The sequence below is a fragment of the Perca fluviatilis genome, chromosome 14 (assembly GCF_010015445.1).
Source record: "Perca fluviatilis chromosome 14, GENO_Pfluv_1.0, whole genome shotgun sequence".
Taxonomy (NCBI): Eukaryota; Metazoa; Chordata; class Actinopteri; order Perciformes; family Percidae; genus Perca; species Perca fluviatilis.
The window spans coordinates 27521520-27540825 of NC_053125.1; the positions used below are offsets into that span (position 1 = coordinate 27521520).

At 39.1% G+C, this 19306-nt stretch overlaps 2 protein-coding genes across 7 annotated transcripts in view; one reads left to right on the forward strand and one right to left on the reverse strand.

The window, feature by feature from the left end:
• Positions 1-19306, reverse strand: part of LOC120572202 — a 48926-nt gene that overhangs the window by 18880 nt on the left and 10740 nt on the right. The gene's annotated exons all lie outside the window — the stretch shown is intronic.
• LOC120572193 (butyrophilin subfamily 3 member A2-like) lies at positions 3276-13228 on the forward strand. Of its 6 annotated transcripts, none has more exons than XM_039821382.1 (11): positions 3276-3328; positions 3775-3819; positions 4823-4904; positions 5705-6046; positions 6163-6456; positions 7619-7753; positions 8020-8114; positions 11133-11216; positions 11939-12097; positions 12291-12398; positions 12585-13228. In XM_039821382.1, exons 2-11 carry the CDS (start codon positions 3784-3786, stop codon positions 12735-12737), a joined length of 1488 nt encoding a protein of 495 aa, XP_039677316.1. In that variant the 5' UTR covers positions 3276-3328; positions 3775-3783; the 3' UTR covers positions 12738-13228. The 6 variants fall into 6 exon arrangements, with proteins under 6 accessions (XP_039677316.1, XP_039677313.1, XP_039677314.1 ...); XM_039821379.1 differs by having other exon boundaries at positions 3284-3328; positions 4802-4904; XM_039821380.1 differs by having other exon boundaries at positions 3289-3328; positions 3704-3819; positions 4802-4904; positions 6169-6456.

Here is a 19306-nt window from a genome sequence, read left to right on the forward strand (position 1 = left end):
GTGTTAACAGTTTGTCCACCACACGTTTTATCAAGGGCCAAAGTGTTTTAAGGGGAGCTCTGCTTACCGCAGGTTGTAGCCTCACTCCCTCATCTCTGTCCCTCTCCTTCTAAAGTCTCCTCCCCACTGTGCTTGTCACTGTAACCGACACCAGCACCACTATCATCGGCCACGGGAGCTGATGAAGGTCCTGCTACTGCCCAAAAGATGTCTTTTCGCTTTTTTCTTTTATTTGAGCCGCTTGGGTAACTTTGTTTCATTTTGGCGTTTAGACCATTGACCTAAAAGAAAGGTTTAGACTCGTCTTGCTCCGTCTCTGTGTAGCCTACTTCCCATTTCTCCTGTCACTGTGTGTTTATCTTTCGCGCTGCGGCGCACTGTTACAGACTAGTCCATTTCATTGTGAAAGTGGGGGGTGTTGACCTCTCTCAGCAAGCAGGGCGCTTGCAGCCGCTGGGGGCAGTGTGGGGAATCTGCCAATTCCCCACACTGTGAAATGATAGAAAAAACTGAAATAGAGGATTTTTATTTTTTTTTAAGTTCTCGTGCCGCCCCCCATGTGACATGAAAAAATGCCGCCCCGGGCGGCTGCCTGGTTCGCCCGTGCCAAAAACCGCCACTGGCTGATTTCTACAAAGATGGATCCAAACTCGGGACCTGGTATTGAAACAACATGACCATCCAAAATGTTTCCAAGTCTGATGAAGGACTCTACAAGTGCAGCATCTCTGGAGCTGGGGAATCACCACAGAGTTGGCTGACTGTTTTAAAAGTAAAAGGTGATGAAGGCATTTTTAATAACTCCATTCCAGCAGCCGTTTCATTCCATTCCAGTCCTTTCAATCTGCCCTCCCTGCTCTGGATTGTTGTGTTGGTGTATCATTGGTGGCTCTGATGCTGTTGGTGATGGGACTTCTTCTCCGTAGGAAACACAGGGGTACAGCTGCTGTAACATGCTGCTCTGCCAACAAACCCGGTCTCCCAGAAATTACAAGTACATATTTAATTCAGTAAATTACCTGATTGATTCACGTCTCTCGTCTCTATCTAGTTTTTCTATTGATGGCATTTGGTCTATTCTATCCTCCAGTATTGGGCTGTTTGTCGTCTGGAAAACCAACACCAGAAAAGCACTCACCTGCAGATCCTACAGGTGAGAAAAAGCCAAGCCGTAACATGGCAAACATCATATGCAAAATTTTACCATATTAACACATTGACTGCATGTTAACAAACTCCCTTTACAGTCTCATATCTTCAATGGCCTGGTTATAAACTCTTCTTTCCATTTCTCTTTTTAGCTACAACTCTTTCAGGCACTTGTTTGCAGTGTAACATGTTATCTGTTGTATTTGAGCAATTTGTGTTCATTAATACCTGTGCAACTTTTTGCTGATATGTTAATCCATTTTGTGCTGTATTGCTTTACTGGCACTTTCTTTTAGAGAACAATGAAGTCTCTGGAATTTAAATTCAGTCTTATAAGGTTAGGTCAGATTTTTTTTAAGTGGGATTACTGTACACCAATGCCCACCTGTCTTTGCTACATAGCTTATATACTATGCTACGCTATATGCTGCGTATTGATGAAATGTTGTATGCCCATTATTATGTTTTTCGCATAAAATACAGCATAAATGTCTGTTTTCCTTTTTCAGACTGTTACCTCCATGTTGTCTTGCTGTTGACTGTCTGAGTATAAGACTGAAGTCCTGTATAATGTGCATGAGGACTTCCTCTCCCTGTGCAGTTCTTTCTGTTAGACTCACAGTGGCTTCAACATACAACATTCTGCCTGTATTTTATTTATAGTACGGCATTCTGCTTGTATTTGATTAATAGGCATTCAGTCATGATCCTCTAACTTTGATCTCGGAAATGCACGGCAGTTATTTAAATAGGATCAGGGAGGGGATTGAATAGAAAACAACCCTTAACACCCCCAGCAGACATGAGTATCTTGTAATGCCATTTACACTGACTAATGTCCCAGTTGTCATCCAGGCCCTAGTAAATGACTTCCTCCTGGACGTGAATGTGGGTTTCCCAGGATGGTGAAGGCATGTCCCATCCTAAACTGCCTGACTCTGCCTCTGAGTGGCTTACCCTGGTATTCTTACCCTAATCAGCTTAGGTATCACACATAAACATAATCAATTCAACCAAGAAGGAAATGAGTACTAGCCAATCAGAGTAGGGTGGGTCATGCCTTCGCTATCCTAGGAAATGCAAATTTTTCTCCTGGACATGTTGAACATATAGTGTTCACTTCTCAAATAGCAGCAAGGAAAACCAGCTATTAAAGCAGAGAAGTGTAACAACTTCCACCATGTCTTGGGCTCACATTTTTCATTCGTATCGGCTTTCTTTTCCTGCCAGTTACTAGCTCTCCTGTAATTTCAGGGTTCTTTTGGACTTTTGCTCACCTGGCCGTTTCCCGACTGGATAAGTTTGCCTTGTCTTTTTGTCTGCCTGGTATTGAACCGTGCCTGACTTGTACTCTGACTAAAGCTCAACTTTTGATATCATCTGCCTGGTCTGCTTTTGGGTCCAATCCATTATGATCTGGCCAGTAAGGACCCAGTTGGCTCTGACTATGTTAATAAAAGAACTAGCAGTGCAGGTGGGCGCCATTCATGATTACGCGCAGCAGCCTACGTCCATAGACCATTCTTCATCCATTCTTCATCAACAACAAGAAGACGATGATGGTGGACTTCTACTCAGCCATCCTCGAGTCGATCCTCATCTGCTCTATCACCTTCTGATACGCTGCTCCCACCTGCTGGAAGATTAGATAGAATGCAGGTTTAAGACACTTAAGCTTTGGATTTACTTTTTGGAACGGGAAGCACCGTCCATTATTTTTCTGTTCATGTATAATGCAAAACTGAACAAATTGGCCGACATTGATTGGGTTGTGAATTGCTTATGCTGATTGTGTCCTTAGTGTTTTCTTAAGCATTCTTCCCACCATACTGTAATGTTCATCACAAATGTACTGTACTGAAACGTTATCCATTAAGCCCTTCTCGCTATCTTTCACAGAATCCAATGAGGGCAGTTGCAGAGTATTCAGATTCACTTTCACAATGCTCACAAAAGTAGCACTCATTGAAAAGACAAATAAGTCATCATGTCAAGCTTAACCTCCTTCTGGTGGTTTCCAGTAGGGCAGGGGAGCCATGGGTTATTAGTGCTCAGATGCAATATGCATGCAAAGGTGACTGTTTGTCTGGCTTTGTGTTGCTCTTTCTAGGTAATGATTGACATGGCTTGCTCCACCCCGACCAGCCACTGAAAGACAACTGATCTTTTTCTTTTGCAGGTACTAATCAGAGAAGAGCTACAAAAATCAGCTTTAACATGACATAGCCTAATATCAAACTTTTTTCTTAACTGCTAATATAAGACATGAAAGAAATACTGTTATTGTTCATGATGGATTTGATTGCAGCTATATTATTTTATAAATGTGATCAGTAATCTGGAACTAGGCTCAAGGTGCAGTTCAAACATTCAATATATCTATATATAAATATATACTTTGCCAAACTTGGATTTTATTTCATTTTAACTCAACTTGAGTAAAATGATTCTCTATAAATGAATCAAGCAAACATTAAGGCTTTCATATTCATGTGGTTTTAATATTTGTAAATTGGTATGCTTTGCTTTCTCCATTAAACCACACAATTTATAGGGAAACAGTGAATGGCTTCTTGGAAGTTTGTGGGAAGAGAATTATAAACCGAGTCTATCAATGATTTACAGACCCAGACCATGCAGTCCATTGAAATGACTGGTATCACGCAACAGGTAAGTCTGATTTCCCTATTCCTTATTCCCTATATATCCCTGTTCTACATGTTTAGTTTAACTTTATTTTTTTCAAAGTCGGTCGGAAATCATATCTTTTCCATATTCATATTTCTTTTAACCAAAACTTGACACTATTAAAAGATTATTAAATCTATTTAAAAGCTGTTGTTTTGATGGATATGTAATCATAGTTAAACTGTATTTACAATGCATTGCATTTAGATCTAATCATAAACAATCCAATCAGCCTCTGTTTTTGTAGTTATCTGAACAGGAATCCTGTTAGTTTTAACACCAAACTGGAGGTTCCTAAGAGTGTTTATCATCTTAACTCCATGTTTTCATTTGGACTTTGTATCATAGAAGGGCTTCTGGCATAGGCTGAAATATTAAACACATTTTGCAGCTTCAAAACACTTTTGAATACACAAGAGTGCAGTATTTGTTGTTTGCAACAAAAGTGAAAGTATGATACTATCCTAATTGCACAATGCACAACATATACGTATGCATAGACAAAAGTGAAAGTATATGGACATTTTGTACATGTAGGCCTTTGCTTAAATTCAAATGGGACCAAAGGGAAGAAAAAAATATGTTTGATTTAATATGTATGATGTAGTCCTACTACTTTTGAGTTAACGATTTTTATTTCCCACACCCATACGTGAGGGTGGTGATGGTGCAGTGTATATGACACATACCTTTGGTGTGGGAGATCCAGGTTCAATACCCACTTTGATGCATCAACCGACGTGTCCCTGAGCAAGACACTTAACCCCTAGTTGCTCCAGAGGCGTGCGACCTCTAACATATATAGCAATTGTAAGTTGCTTTGGACAAAAGCATCAGCTAAATTACATTGTGACATGTAATAATGTAATGTGAGGGTTATGGATGGATGGATGGACGAGACGACCCAAGGACACCAACCCAAAAGCCATATTTCCAAACACTGTATCATCTGCTCCATTTCCAGAAATCTGTTTTCCTTCCCCAGATGGATGGACTGCCCCTTCAGGCTCCGCTCAGACCCCTTAGGCTTTTGGTTGTCTATCTTCACCTAATACATTCTTGTAGAGGTAACTCATACATAAGTACACTCCTAAAAAGGTCACAATTAGACTTAAAAGACACAAAATAATATCATTATACTGTATGCTATTAAATGTGGGACATAGGCATTTCAGTTATCAAAACACCTCTCCTCTCTAGACAAAGTGATAGATCTTTTCAGTGGCATCCACTGTCATTTTAAACATTTAAGGGTGTGTGTACATGTTTTTTTCGAATTGCAAAGTGACCAAATCACTTCTAGCTCTGTGACAGCTGACAGTGGATAAAACCACGGACTGGCTGTTCTTTTGTCTTAGGCCCAACCCACATACAAGTAAAAAGCTCATTGCGATTGGCTAAGCATGTACAGTACATACAACTTGAAAATGACAGTACAACAAATTCCATTTAAAAACCCTAGTTGTAACCAACATTATGCTTATCTGTCCATTCAAACCATTCTCACTCCCACCTGGTCAACATACTGATCAGTCACCCTCAGCATCAGATACCAACGAACATACATCTTTTTACCCCACCCACAATATTTTCCTATCCCTAACTTTGTGGTTAACCTGCATGTTGAAAAGTGACTCCAAAGGGTCCTGACCAAGCGTCATTATGTCGACGAGTTGGGAGTGACAATGTGCTGATCCATTGAGATGTGGCACCTGAATAGCGGGACAATGTGAGTTTTTGTCCACTCACTTTTGGGTGTTATGGTAACTATTAACCAGCTGTGCTGCAGGTCAGGTGCATGCTTCCAAGTGCATTGGGAGACTGCCAAATGCAGGAATTAATAATGTATTTATCTATTCCTTTCCAGGTCAGTCTCAGTTAATTGGTCCTTCTCAGCCAATAGTAGCAACAGTTGGCGATGACGTCATTTTACCATGTAGCCTGGAACCGACCGAGGATGTTGCTGCCAAGACTTTGGAGTGGACGAGATCTGACTTGAATCCTATATTTGTCCTTGTGTGGCGTGCTGGTCAGGACTACGTACAAATTAAACATCCATCTTTCAAAGGACGGACATGGCTCTTTCCTGATGAGCTGAAACACGGAAACATTTCACTGAAACTGTCCAAAGTGAAACCTTCTGATGCGGGGAGATACAAATGCTACATTCCAAAGCTGAACACAGAGTATTTTGTTGATCTTGTTGTTGGTGAGTTGACACATACAGTATATGGTATTTACATAAGGCTGATAAGTGTAGACTAAGCACAACCACAGTCATCATTTTATTGCCGACTACTGATTAAATCTTTCCTTTTTGCTCAGCATCAGGTGCCGTTTCCTTGCCTGTCATGAGTTTAGCAGGAATTGATGAAGCCACCAGAGGAGTAGTTCTACAGTGTGAGTCTAAAGGCTGGTGTCCAGAACCTGAGGTGTTGTGGCTGGACGGTGAGGGAAACCTCCTCTCTGCTGGACCTACAGAGACAGCCAGAGGTCCCGATGATCTCTATACTGTCAGCAGCAGAGTGACTGTGGAGAAGAGACACAGCAACAGATTCACCTGTAGAGTCCAGCAGAAGGACACCAACCAGACCAGAGAGACAGAAATCCATGTTACAGGTAAATATGATTTAATAGATGATAGCTATGGTCCAGTTTAGAATAAATATCATGTTATTCCAGCAGCTAATAATGACCGAGAATTATGTTTCTTGTTACGTGGCCAACTCTCATGGCTATTAATAGAGCAAACAAGAGTGAGGTGACAAAGTATAAGCAAAGCACAAAGAACAAATGTCGCGCAAAGAGATGGGTCAACAAAACAAAGGACCTTTTTTAAAGTCAATTGTCATTTTAAAATTAACCAAGTTTTACAGACTTGTCTGTGATGCTACACCGTCACGATACGGCCTCACTGTAGTAGTTTTACGTGGTACATTTTAAGGCAGTGACACACCAACCCAATAATCGCCCGTCGGACAGTCTGGCGAGGTCGGTGACTCAAGTCTCTTTGGTGTGTTCTGTGCCGTCATCCGTCCGAGGAGCTGTCGGCCTTCATTTTGGCCGATTTGACATGTTGCATCGGAGGGCGGGCAGTCGGACTCCATAACCAATCTGACTGATGGAGTGTTAACCCGGAAATGACGAGTGGGATGAGCGTGACTAAGCCTCTCAAAATCTGATTAAAATCTTTTAAACTGACCTTTGTCGATCTGAAATGAAGACAGATTCAGCAACTGTACGGCCTATTTCTCGTTGAAAATGATTTCAGAAACACATTTCCGTGAACTATTTTAGTAAAATATGAGATCATATTCTGAACAAGCCGCCATGACAGTCTGTCTTTGAGTTTCCGGAGAAACCAGACCCACGTGGCGCGTTCATCCAATCAGATGCCGGTTTTAATTTTTTTGGGTGACAATACAGATTAGCGCCACCTGCTGTTATGGAGATGTATTACATGGTCAAGTCGGCGTCTTGTTGGACCTCAAGGAGCCGACTGATCAGCCATCGGGTTAGTGTGTCAGCAGCTTTACTCCAATCACTGATGTTTATCTAACCCTAACTAAGTGAATTTGCTGTCTAAACTAGTTTAATTTTAAAACTGTGGCTGTTATGTTAAAATAGAACAGTCAAATGACTACAGTTATATGATCAAACCGCCACTGAGCGGCAGTAAATAGAACGGTCGTACATGCCGTTTTGCGAGTCTTTGGAAATTGACCTTTAATGTCGTTTAGTTATGAGGATGTGATGGTTATTGTGTTTTTTATGATTTCAGATGATTTCTTTGAGATCCAGTCCAGTTCTTCTGTTCCCATCAACACTGGCTTGGCTGTTAGTTTGGCTGTTTTTGTCATCCTGTTTATTATGTTACTTCTCTTTTCTGTGTGGAAATGGAGACAAAACAAAATCAGTAAGTCACAAATTAATTGCAGTGTTTTGTACATGTCAAATGATTCTGATATTTAGTGGAAATAGTGATCTTGTTTAATGTTATTTGACTGAAATGTCAGTGTTTTAAAGGTAATGTAGTTACTAAACGTGGTATGTCTATTTTTTTCTGACAATCAGTCAAATTTGGGTGTTTTATACCTAATTTTAGACTCAAATGTCTCATATACTGTGATTTCCAAAAAATAAAGTAAATGTATTTTAACACTACAACCTTTTTTTACACAGACTCAAAGATAAGCCACAGGGATGTAACTGGTCCGTCTGTCACTGCAGAAGAAGCCGAGGCTTTGACAGGAAAAAAGGAAAAGAAGATCAAACTTGTAAGTAAAGAAACAAGAAGGACTTTCAGGAAGAGAATAAAACTAAAGCAGGTAAAGTTTGATCTGAGCTAGAAAGATAGAAAATGGTTGCATCAAGAAACAGGACCTGTGTTTCCAAAGAAAGTAAGAAGAGTACAAAAGCTGCTAAAACAACTAACTTTAACTAGCTTACTTTAATCGATGTTGGGACGTTCAGAGGTTCAAGAGGAATGAGACCGAAGAGGCCCAGTTCAGACAGAGTCAAATGAGCATGAGAGCAAACATCAGAGGAGATTAGAATAACAGAAGAGAGAGATTAACCAGAAATACAGGGACAACATCTGATAAGAAATATGTGGTCACCAGAAGAATTTGAAATTCTCAAAAGTTGTTATTTTGACAGTGACTAACTTCTGTTGTCCATAAGTCTTGAAATAGAGAGGGTTAACACTGTGGGAGGGTTGATTTGCTGAAACCAGTCTCAACCACTGCAGACTAGCAATATGTAACAATTGAAACTAAAAATTCACCTTCCAAATACTTCTCATAGATACTTATGTTAAATTAAAAGTGAATTTACTCAATTGCAGTTACATTCAAATGTTGCAAAAACAAGACTTGAGTTATGATTATTTTTACATGTTTCATTGTGTGGTATCTTCACTAATATGCCCTGATAGAATCATTTACATCTCTGTTCATCTCTCTCCTGAGAAAGCTGATAGAGTTCAGACTCTGAAAGAAGAACTGGAGACCAATAAGTAGGAGGTTCATTTTCACTTCAATAATAAAACACACTGATTATATACTCTTTATGCCATACATAGTGTAGACATGTTCAAACTTACAGTAGTGTGTGCAGGTCACTTACAAAAATCATTCCAAGACCAGATCCACAGGGATTTGACCAAGTCCAGAATCAGATCAAATTGATTTACGTAAATTTACACATCAAAACCAAACCAATATTACACGTTTCTTTTTATATTTCCTGTTAATGAATTTACAGCAGTGCTCAAGAGCAAAAGCAAGAACTCAAGAGCAGGAAGGAAGAGATCAAAACGCTTAATAGAGAAGTACACACACACACACACACACACACACACAGTAGGCACAGTTAAACACAATCACTGTAAGTGGTGCAGAAGCAAAAAATTATATTTTAATACATGTTTCATAACAAACATGAGATGTATGGTCCTTACAATCTAACAGTTACTATAATATGTCATATATAACTATCAGTTCAGTCAGTGGTTAAAACCAGTTAAAGTAGTACACACAGTTAGAAAATAAATCAGATCACTGAGCTGGTGTTTCCAGTATAAATGGTTAGACCGATTAAAGATTTACTTAAAGTGGACATATTATGCTTTTCCCTATTTTCTGTCATATCTACAATGTTATAATGATGGATTTTGATGTTAAATGTGTCCAAAACTTCAAATAATGGGTAAAAATATTTTAGAGAAACCAAAGTAAGCTAAAACGTTCAGATGTCCAAATGTTCTGAACGCTCTGGTTTCAACAGTTTTATCTACTCTCGGCTCAGTGTTACGCTACTCTAAGCTGGCCATAATTTAAAGCATTTTCTGTTCATGTAGTATTTGGTTTAAAAGCGTTTTTCTGCGATTTTTGACTGTAGAAAGTGCTGCTATATTCTATTCGTGTCCACTGCTAACTATAGTAGCTACATGGCTAACGGTAGTAAACAATGTCATCTGTGCTGCCAATGTTGTTAAATTCCGGGTCACATTACTGCTGAAACATGTCCGATTGGGTAGTGTTTGGTTCAGAAGCATTTATCTGTGATTTTTGACAGTAAAAAGTGCCGCTTCGTTCCACTACAATCTAACCTTAGCATACACTATTAAGTAGCTGCATGCTAACGCAAAATAGCTGTAATCTTGGCAGCCAAAGCTGATAATTTCTCCCCAAATTCTGGTCACTTTACTGCTGGGACATATCCGGTCCTGTAATATTTGGTTTAGAAGCTTTTATTGGTTTTTCCCTGTACAAAGTCCTGCTATATACTCAGTTGCAGTAGCTCCAGCTTCAGTTAGCTTGTTTTATTAATGTATCTATTAATTTTTCAAATATAAATTAAATATAAATTACTTATACTATTTACACATTAACAATTTTTTATTTATTTATTTATAAATCAACCACAGCAATTTCTTGGGGGTGCTAAGGGGGTGCTATGGCAATCCTAGGGGTAGCGACAGCACCCTATCGCCTCCCGTAGCCTATGCCATCTACTGGGCACAATTGGTAATTATCCTGAAATACGGGAATATGTTCAGCTTACTTCCTGTTCATGTGTGGAATAGAACTATGGTTTACACGCTGGTTCAGTGTCTCCTGAAACTTTGGTTATTCTGCAAAAAGAACAAGTTGCTCTAAAGATAATTCTGTTCACTGTGAGGTCAATACCTGTGTACGATTGTTTTCATTGCATATGTTTTGTGTAACAGAAACCGCTGTGACGTGGTTAGGACACATTTGCTGTCGAGAAGCCACAAGGTCATTGCAGCCTGATTATTAGCATATCTTTTCAAGCCAAACATCTCTGGTGTGGTTTTGACAATCACAAAAGTAATTTACCTTAGCTATATACTGAAACAGGGTAATGATGTGAGTGGCGAGTGCTGTCGCATGATTGTGGAACAGTGAAATTTGTGGCTGCAAAGGACTTTTCTAAAACTTCTCACTTTCACCCATACACTGTGCTAAAATGACGTATTTAGCTGTCAAAATCCGAAACATTTCCTGGGGGGAGAAATCGTCGGACATCCATTATTTTGGTGTTCAGCACCCCTGGTCAAAAATAGGTTCCCGAGTGCCTGACTGGGCCATTTTCGGGAGGAGGGTTTAAAGAGACAGGTGCTGCTACAGAGCATCTCATACAGAGGGTGAAGTGTTTTTTTTTTAACATTAAAGCATGTAAACGAAATTCAAGTTTTATCCTGAAAATGCTATACAATAGTTGCACTTTAATGAAATAAAACATCTCTCTTTTTCTCTCCTCCCTCCCAGTTGAAGAAGCAGCTCCAGGATGAGCAGAAGAAGAAAGAGGAAGCTGAGAAAGCTCTGGAGGAGCTGATGGCCAAAAATATGGAGGTTCATCATTTCATCCAAATCATTTTTTTATCTTCTTCATATGACATTGATTTGTTTCTGTTCAAACTAACCACGAGAACAAATCTGATACACAAATAACTGAAACTGGACTCAAAGAAGTGAAACAGTAAATCTATAATTGTCCTGTGAGATAACATATAGGCTAATATTGATCATATTTTATTGATGTACAGTAGACCAGACAAGGATATTATGCACACTAAAGAGCACTATGGATAAGAACCCCGGCTCTTGGGTGAAAGTCTTATGTTGTTTCACCCATCCACCACTCCACCCAGCCTCCTTTCATTCTTTCATACTACTCACTACCGTTGTCTCTCTCCATACTACTTAACTTTACAGCACCGCGGTCGAGCTGCTCCTCTGCTTGTTTGTCTAAAACAGACGCTAAAGGGTGATTTTTGCATCGTTACTTGAGAGCTACTGAGCAAGCGTCAGTATTTACGGTATTGAGCTGGGAGTGAGAATGGGTTGGACAAAACTGTGTAACTCCTATGTAGGAGATAATATTTCATTATATTTTTTACACAAAACTCACAAGTAGAAAGACAACATGTATCTCAGTCAGCAGCTGAACAGTTTTCTGTCAGACTATCACTTCCTGCAGTAATCTACTGCTGACAGAGAAAAGACTGCATATCTGTTAGCTAGATAATTAGTGTTGGATGACTAAATGTACGTATGTGTTGTCTCTCTTACAGGAACATGCAAGCGGAGTTGAATTGAGGGAGCATGAAGATTCTGAGTACAAGGAGGACAAGACGGGCTCGGCCAATCAGAGCTCAGCAACGGGACCTGTCATTGTTCATGAGGTTGGGCGAAATGGCAACTATATCCGTCTCAGAAACACGTTGAGTGAGGTAAGGTTGTTTGTGTGTGTGGAACAATACTTTATAAACCTGTTGTTTACTGCAAAATCAATGTTCTCTTGTTTTCATTTAAATAATTAAATTACATGCAACAATGTATTAACACACTATTTTAACTGTAACATTCACTTGTTACTCTCTCTTTCTGTCATCCTAACTCTCGTGCCTGATTTTCGTCCTGCAGGACCAACAAATGGGAGAATGGAATTTAGAAATGCAGATCAACGACACACAACCCATCACATACACATTTCCGAAAACATTCAAGCTCAAGGCTGACAGAATCATCACAGTGAGTCTTATTTTATTCCTTACTTTATGTTGTTGCATTTTCATTATTTTCTTCTTTCTTTCACCTCTGTTGAGTTTCAGTTGAAATAAAAGATATGTAACAACAACAATAATGATGATATTAAAAATAATGATTGTATCATTGGATAATTCTGCTTGTAAGAATTTGATCTTTGCATGTTTGCAGATTGCTGTCCCAGGTTATGGTAGCCTTCAATGTCCCACTGATCTTATATGGAGGGAGCTGAAGTCCTGGACCCCCGGAGACAAACTCAAGTTCACCCTCACCAGCAACAAGGGAGAGATCAAATCAACTCAGTTCATAGTCTCTGGAAGATAATAATTAGCCTGCTGTCATACTATTTTTTTACCTTACCTTTCTGCTCCTTTATACTACAATAATCTCCCATTTAGCTGCTTCGATTAGCAACAGAAAGCTCCATGGAAAACATTATCACATTAACACACGTTACACACCAGAAACATCATGACTCAGATCTTCCTGTAAAAACACAGATTGTAGTGATGCTCTGTCATCATGATGTCACATCTCTCTTTAATCTGAAATCAACTAAAGAAGAACATCATGAATATTAAATCAAACACTATGTTTTTGTTATTGTGGTAAGTTCAGCAATTCATAAAATGTTTTATTTGAAATGTGGTAACATCTGCCTCTTCCTATTTGGACACATTACTGAAAAACACTCTTCATTATGAAGACAAAATATAATTCTAAAATCTCAAATATTGAACGGTTATGAAGACAAACACAAAAACATGTGAGCTAACATAACTCAGGGATTTCTTTTTGCATTTTTATCTGAATTGGATATATTAAATCTTCACAGATCTTTGTTATTTTATGTTTTGTTTTGTTTAACTGTAATTGAATGTATATAGGCTAGCCAATGTAGAATTTTTTAATAAAGAGATAAAAAGACAAATACAAGTTTGATTTCAATTCTGTTGAACTCCAAGTATTTAATTGGCAAATACTTTTCTTATTTATCGTCTTTGTTGTGCATGTGTAAATAGACAATTGTTCACTCATGCTGATATACATTTATGATCAATATTTGCTTTGAAACACATCAACTTCCAAATATATTTTTTATTTGTTCTGTGAAATGCAACTTTACAGTATATTAATGAAGAAGTCATTTTGTATTTACAGACTAATAGTGGTACACTCTTTGAGGTTTTGCAAAATCAGATTTGCTGACAAACCAACTTGAACTGAAACTACTTAATGTTTTTATAAACATAAGACAATTGAAAATGAAAAAAAGTAAAACAGTTTCAGGCTGATGCTGCAAGTTGTGAAAATGAACCACTGTTCTTGTTTTCTCATCAAAAGCTGATCAACAAACTCAAAGTTCAACAATGATGGTAAAATCATCCAGTCATACAGCAGATGTATGAAATATGTTTTTCTGCTTTTCCCCCTGTTTATCATCTCCTGACCTCTGAGATCACTTACAGTTGGCAGAGGTGCTCTGAGCTAAATGCTAAAGTCATTAGGCTTGCATGCTCTTAATGAAAATCCTAACATGCTAGCTGGGGAAAATGTTTACCATTTACAGTTTTGTTAGCATATACAGTGCCTTGCGAAAGTATTCGGCCCCCTTGAACTTTTCGACCTTTTGCCACATTTCAGGCCTCAAACATAAAGATATAAAACTGTAATTTTTGTGAAGAATCAACAACAAGTGGGTCCCAATTATGAAGTGGAACGAAATTCATTGGCTATTTCAAACTTTTTTAACAAATAAAAAACTGAAAAAGTGGGCGTGCAAAATTATTCAGCCCCTTTTTACTTTCAGTGCAGCAAACTCTCTCCGAAGAAGTTCAGTGAGGATCTCTGAATGATCCAATGTTGACCTAAATGACTAATGATGATAAATAGAATCCAGCTGTGTGTAATCAAGTCTCCGTATAAATGCACCTGCTCTGTGATAGTCTCAGAGGTCCGTGTAAAGCGCAGAGAGCATCATGAAGAACAAGGAACACACCAGGCAGGTCCGAGATACTGTTGTGGAGAAGTTTAAAGCCGGATTTGGATACAAAAAGATTTCCCAAGCTTTAAACATCCCAAGGAGCACTGTGCAAGCGATAATATTGAAATGGAAGGAGTATCAGACCACTACAAATCTACGAAGACCCGGCTTTCCCTCTAAACTTTCAGCTCATACAATGAGAAGACTGATCAGAGATGCAGCCAAGAGGCCCATGATCACTCTGGATGAACTGCAAAGATCTACAGCTGAGGTGGGAGACTCTGTCCATAGGACAACAATCAGTCGTATACTGCACAAATCTGGCCTTTATGGAAGAGTGGCAAGAAGAAAGCCATTTCTTAAAGATATCCATAAAAAGTGTCGTTTAAAGTTTGCCAAAAGCCACCTGGGAGACACACCAAACATGTGGAAGAAGGTGCTGTGGTCAGATGAAACCAAAATCGAACTTTTTGGCAACAATGCAAAACGTTATGTTTGGCGTAAAAGCAACACAGCTCATCACCCTGAACACACCATCCCCACTGTCAAACATGGTGGTGGCAGCATCATGGTTTGGGCCTGCTTTTCTTCAGCAGGGACAGGTAGATGGTTAAAATTGATGGGAAGATGGATGGAGCCAAATACAGGACCATTCTGGAAGAAAACCTGATGGAGTCTGCAAAAGACCTGAGACTGGGACGGAGATTTGTCTTCCAACAAGACAATGATCCAAAACATAAAGCAAAATCTACAATGGAATGGTTCACAAATAAACATATCCAGGTGTTAGAATTGCCAAGTCAAAGTCCAGACCTGAATCCAATCGAGAATCTGTGGAAAGAACGGAAAACTGCTGTTCACAAACGCTCTCCATCCAACCTCACTGAGCTCGAGCTGTTTTGCAAGGAGGAATGGGCAAAAATGTCAGTCTCTCGATGTGCAAAACTGATAGAGACATACCCCAAGCGACTTACAGCTGTAATCGCAGCAAAAGGTGGCGCTACAAAGTATTAACTTAAGGGGCTGAATAATTTTGCACGCCCACTTTTTCAGTTTTTTATTTGTTAAAAAAGTTTGAAATAGCCAATGAATTTCGTTCCACTTCATAATTGGGACCCACTTGTTGTTGATTCTTCACAAAAAATTACAGTTTTATATCTTTATGTTTGAGGCCTGAAATGTGGCAAAAGGTCGAAAAGTTCAAGGGGGCCGAATACTTTCGCAAGGCACTGTATTGTTATGTTATTACTGTACTATATTGGGACATGCAGCCTAAACAAAAAGGCAGGTGATGCAGTAACAACAGATGGTTTAATATTTAGACTGACTCTATTCTGTCCTTGTTCTTCCCAATATACAAGACACCGTTTACCCTTTAAGCTGCTGTTTGTTGTTTCTGCAGAGGCTCCTGAACGCCTCTTCTACAGACGTTCAGGTTCTCATGTGGTTTTTGCCTGAGAAGCTCAAATTATCAGCAGCGTCTGTACAGTACAAAATAAAACATATTGATTGATTATGTAGACAAACGAGGGACGACGCGGCAAGCAGCTGTAACGTTAAAAGATCAGACACAAGCCAACTGCAAAGCCTACACAATCAATCAATCAATTAATCAATCTATGCATTTTTGAAATATCACGTGTGTTTATTTATTTTGTATACTAATATGAATATACGTGCATCATTTAACTATTTTTATTGTAAGGTGTGGAATTTACCTTCTAATTACTTTGCAATGTTTACAAATTACCTTCTTATAATATATAATAAGAAAATAGACTGATAGCCTACTTTATTTTACGGTACTCTTCTGAAAAACAAAATTAAATCTAGTTATGGTCTAAGTACAGCTTATTACATCTTTTTAATGTACTGGAAAATGAAGTGCCACCATTTTTTGCCGTGACACAATGGCATTACCTTGCATCCTCATTCTGGTAATTTTGATTTGACACGCTTTAAGCCAATGCCAATGTTTTACTAACTCTAACTAAATATATCCCTAAGTGTACACTGAAAAAAAATATTTTGTGGTGTAGTCATATTCATTAGGTTAACTTTTATGGTTGGGGGTCGGCTGGCTGTGAGTCATTGTTTGTTTCCTAGTTCTATTTGATTTCCACTGTCAGTTTCCTCTGTTTGCCTGCCTTTTTCTGTTTCCTGTGTTTTTCCCCTCCTCCTGCCTTCTCCTGCCAGCTGACTGCACACACCTGCTCATCATTCCGTAATCACCCCTCCCTGCCGTACATACCTGGCAGCCATCTACAATCAAGCCCAGTATATGAACCCCGGACTCACTCACTCATCTCTGCTTGATCGTTGCTTCAGCCACCTGGGTGAAACGCCGTAAAAGCTCTCTAACAAATACTTTTGTCCTTACCTGTCTTTACCTGTGCTAACCCTGTCTGTGTTTCCTCCTGCAGTTATCTCCTCCATCTCCCTCCGCTACCTCCAGACAGCTGGCCCCATTAGCTCCTTCCCCACTCCCATCCAGTTTCTGTTTGCCAATAAATTTGTGTTTTTTGGAGCCTTGCTCTTGGGTCCGTTCTGTCTCCACTCAACATTAACTCACAATTTTTATTTTCTAATTGTAAGTATCAGTGAGAACTGGAATTATTCAAGTGAAACTATATGTCATTCGTGTAATAAATACTGTGTGGGAAGAGTTTTATTATGTATTTTCACATTATATTCAAAGGTTTCATAGTCATCGCACATAAACTTAGCAATACCAAGTAAGTTTAAATAGTGTTGGGTGTTTTTGAAGTCATTCAGGGTTTTTCCTGTATATGTAACGCAGTTAAAATATAATATGATCCCACTTGCCATTATCACACATCACATATCACTGTGGCTTAATTTTACTATGGTCACTAAACGCAACGTACCTGTAGACTTGGGTCATGCACCCTGGGGGTACAGCAGTCAGACCTTGCTGTCCCCTTGATAAGTGCACAAGTTATGAGCTCCACCATCATTTTTATTAATTATCTTAATTTTATACAAAACGAGTGGTTTATTTTGTTTGTGAAACGTATAGCTCCCGAATGGTCGAGCACGTTCTTTTAATGTAAAGTTGACGGTGATTTTCTTGGTTTATAATGTGGCCTGTGCGATGTTTAATCCTTCGCTAGATGCTGTGAATAAATGGCGGGTTTGCCAAAATGATGAGAGTTTCCTTGGCATAATTAACACAAGGCAACGACAGAGTACACAACCGCTACACATAAGAGTGGGGAAATGAGGAGAACATTTTTCCAAATATCCGCAGGGTCTCTAGGTCGGCTTGGAGAGTCCGCGAGCTTCACATCAACCTCTGCCAGACCTCACCAAAACCCTGATGCTAATTATTATGAATAAGCTAAAGAGGAAGCTATCGTTTTAGTTATTTTGCAGTGTACTCTTAGTTTGCCACAAATCTAAAATCTTACTGAGACAGAGAGTCTATGCATTTGCAGAGCAAACAGAGGACAGGAGAGATGTTCATTCCCACAAAATTTCACTCAGTTTATCATGTTAACTATGATTTAATTCATTGGCATTTCAGATTTGTTTCTTACTGTGGCTGTATATTTTTATTCCATATATGAAAATACTTTGTATGTGCCATATTTCAACTAAAAGAAAGACCACTTGTTGAAATTATGCATTTACCATCTTTTTGAGTTGTTATAGAGCCTTAAGTATCTGAAATTCTGATTAATTTGTGGGAATTTGAAAAAATTTAAATGATCTATCCAAAAACATTTGCTGTAATAGTTTTCTTCCACATCCTTCCTAAGGACCATCACCTTATTTGGATCCCTTTATTTCTAATTCCCTCGTCTATATTTTGCTCATAATTTGATATGAAGCCTCATTGTTCTCTATTCTGATTCCATTTACACTGTTTAAATTTTGATTCTGCATTATTCTTGATACATATGGCACAGCTCTCTCTCTCAACAATGTGAATCTAGTCCAGCAATCAAAGCAGCAAAAATGCAGGATTTTCTTAATTTAAGATGTGGAAATTGTTCCCATTATGTATGAAAGATTTGTATTTTTTTAGATAGGAGGGATATTTTCAAATATTTTGACAGCATATTATCAAAAATACATTGGTTTGACAGTGGTACAGTTCATTTTGGTTATATGATTCTGTAGTTTTAATGTAGTATTTCTTGTAGTATTCTGTAGTTTTAATGTATTATTTTTTCTTTGTGTTATTGTCCTTAAGCCCACTAGCGGCGCCAGGATTTTAATTGTAGGTGGGCCTCCAGAAAACTGGATGGGCCAGTTAAAATAAGCCAAAAAAAAAAAGGGTTCCCCCTGCATACAGACAGCCAGACACTAACATTAACGTTGGCCTAACTGTTAGCCTACTTGCCTTGCTGAGGGGGTGGCTACGGGAGGACTTGATGGGGAGAGGGCGGCTGAGCAGGATGGTAACTCGTCACTTAAAATGGCAGCAGTTTCCTCCTCCTGCTCCTCGGAGCGTTTCTTGCTAAATTTAAATGAAAACAAGCTGCTTTGCGTTTCATATTAGCTAATAGCTACAGTCTGTGTCTGTCTCATTCTCAAATGTCATTCATTTCATTGGATCACTTGCTGCTGACGATGCAGCCTGTGGGCAGGCTTAATAGTCCACACGTGGGGTAGAAGCCGCTGATTGGCTGAGAAGCTTTCACTCAAAGCTTCCCTCTGGATGCTTATTGGATGAACTGCTAGAATGAAAATTACTCACTACTCACTATAGGCTTGGGTCAAAATGGGCGGGCCCGGACCTAAAGTGGTAGCGCCGCAGGTGCTTAAGCCCAAAGCAACAACTTTCTACATTTGACACAGTGCCCTCTCAAGCAGCAACTACAGCAAGCTGGGTCACAAGCAAAAGCCATCTGGCTATTCATGTAAAAAAATTGTGTAGTGC

Excerpts from the sequence above, each read along its gene's own strand:
- LOC120572193 (XM_039821379.1), top strand. The coding sequence starts at position 3,784 with ATGCAGTCCATTGAAATGACTGGTATCACGCAACAG. Across the intron at positions 3,820-4,801 it reads TGACTGGTATCACGCAACAG|AAATCTGTTTTCCTTCCCCA; the intron begins GTAAGTCTGATT and ends CTCCATTTCCAG. Across the intron at positions 8,115-11,132 it reads AGGAAAAGAAGATCAAACTT|TTGAAGAAGCAGCTCCAGGA; the intron begins GTAAGTAAAGAA and ends CCTCCCTCCCAG.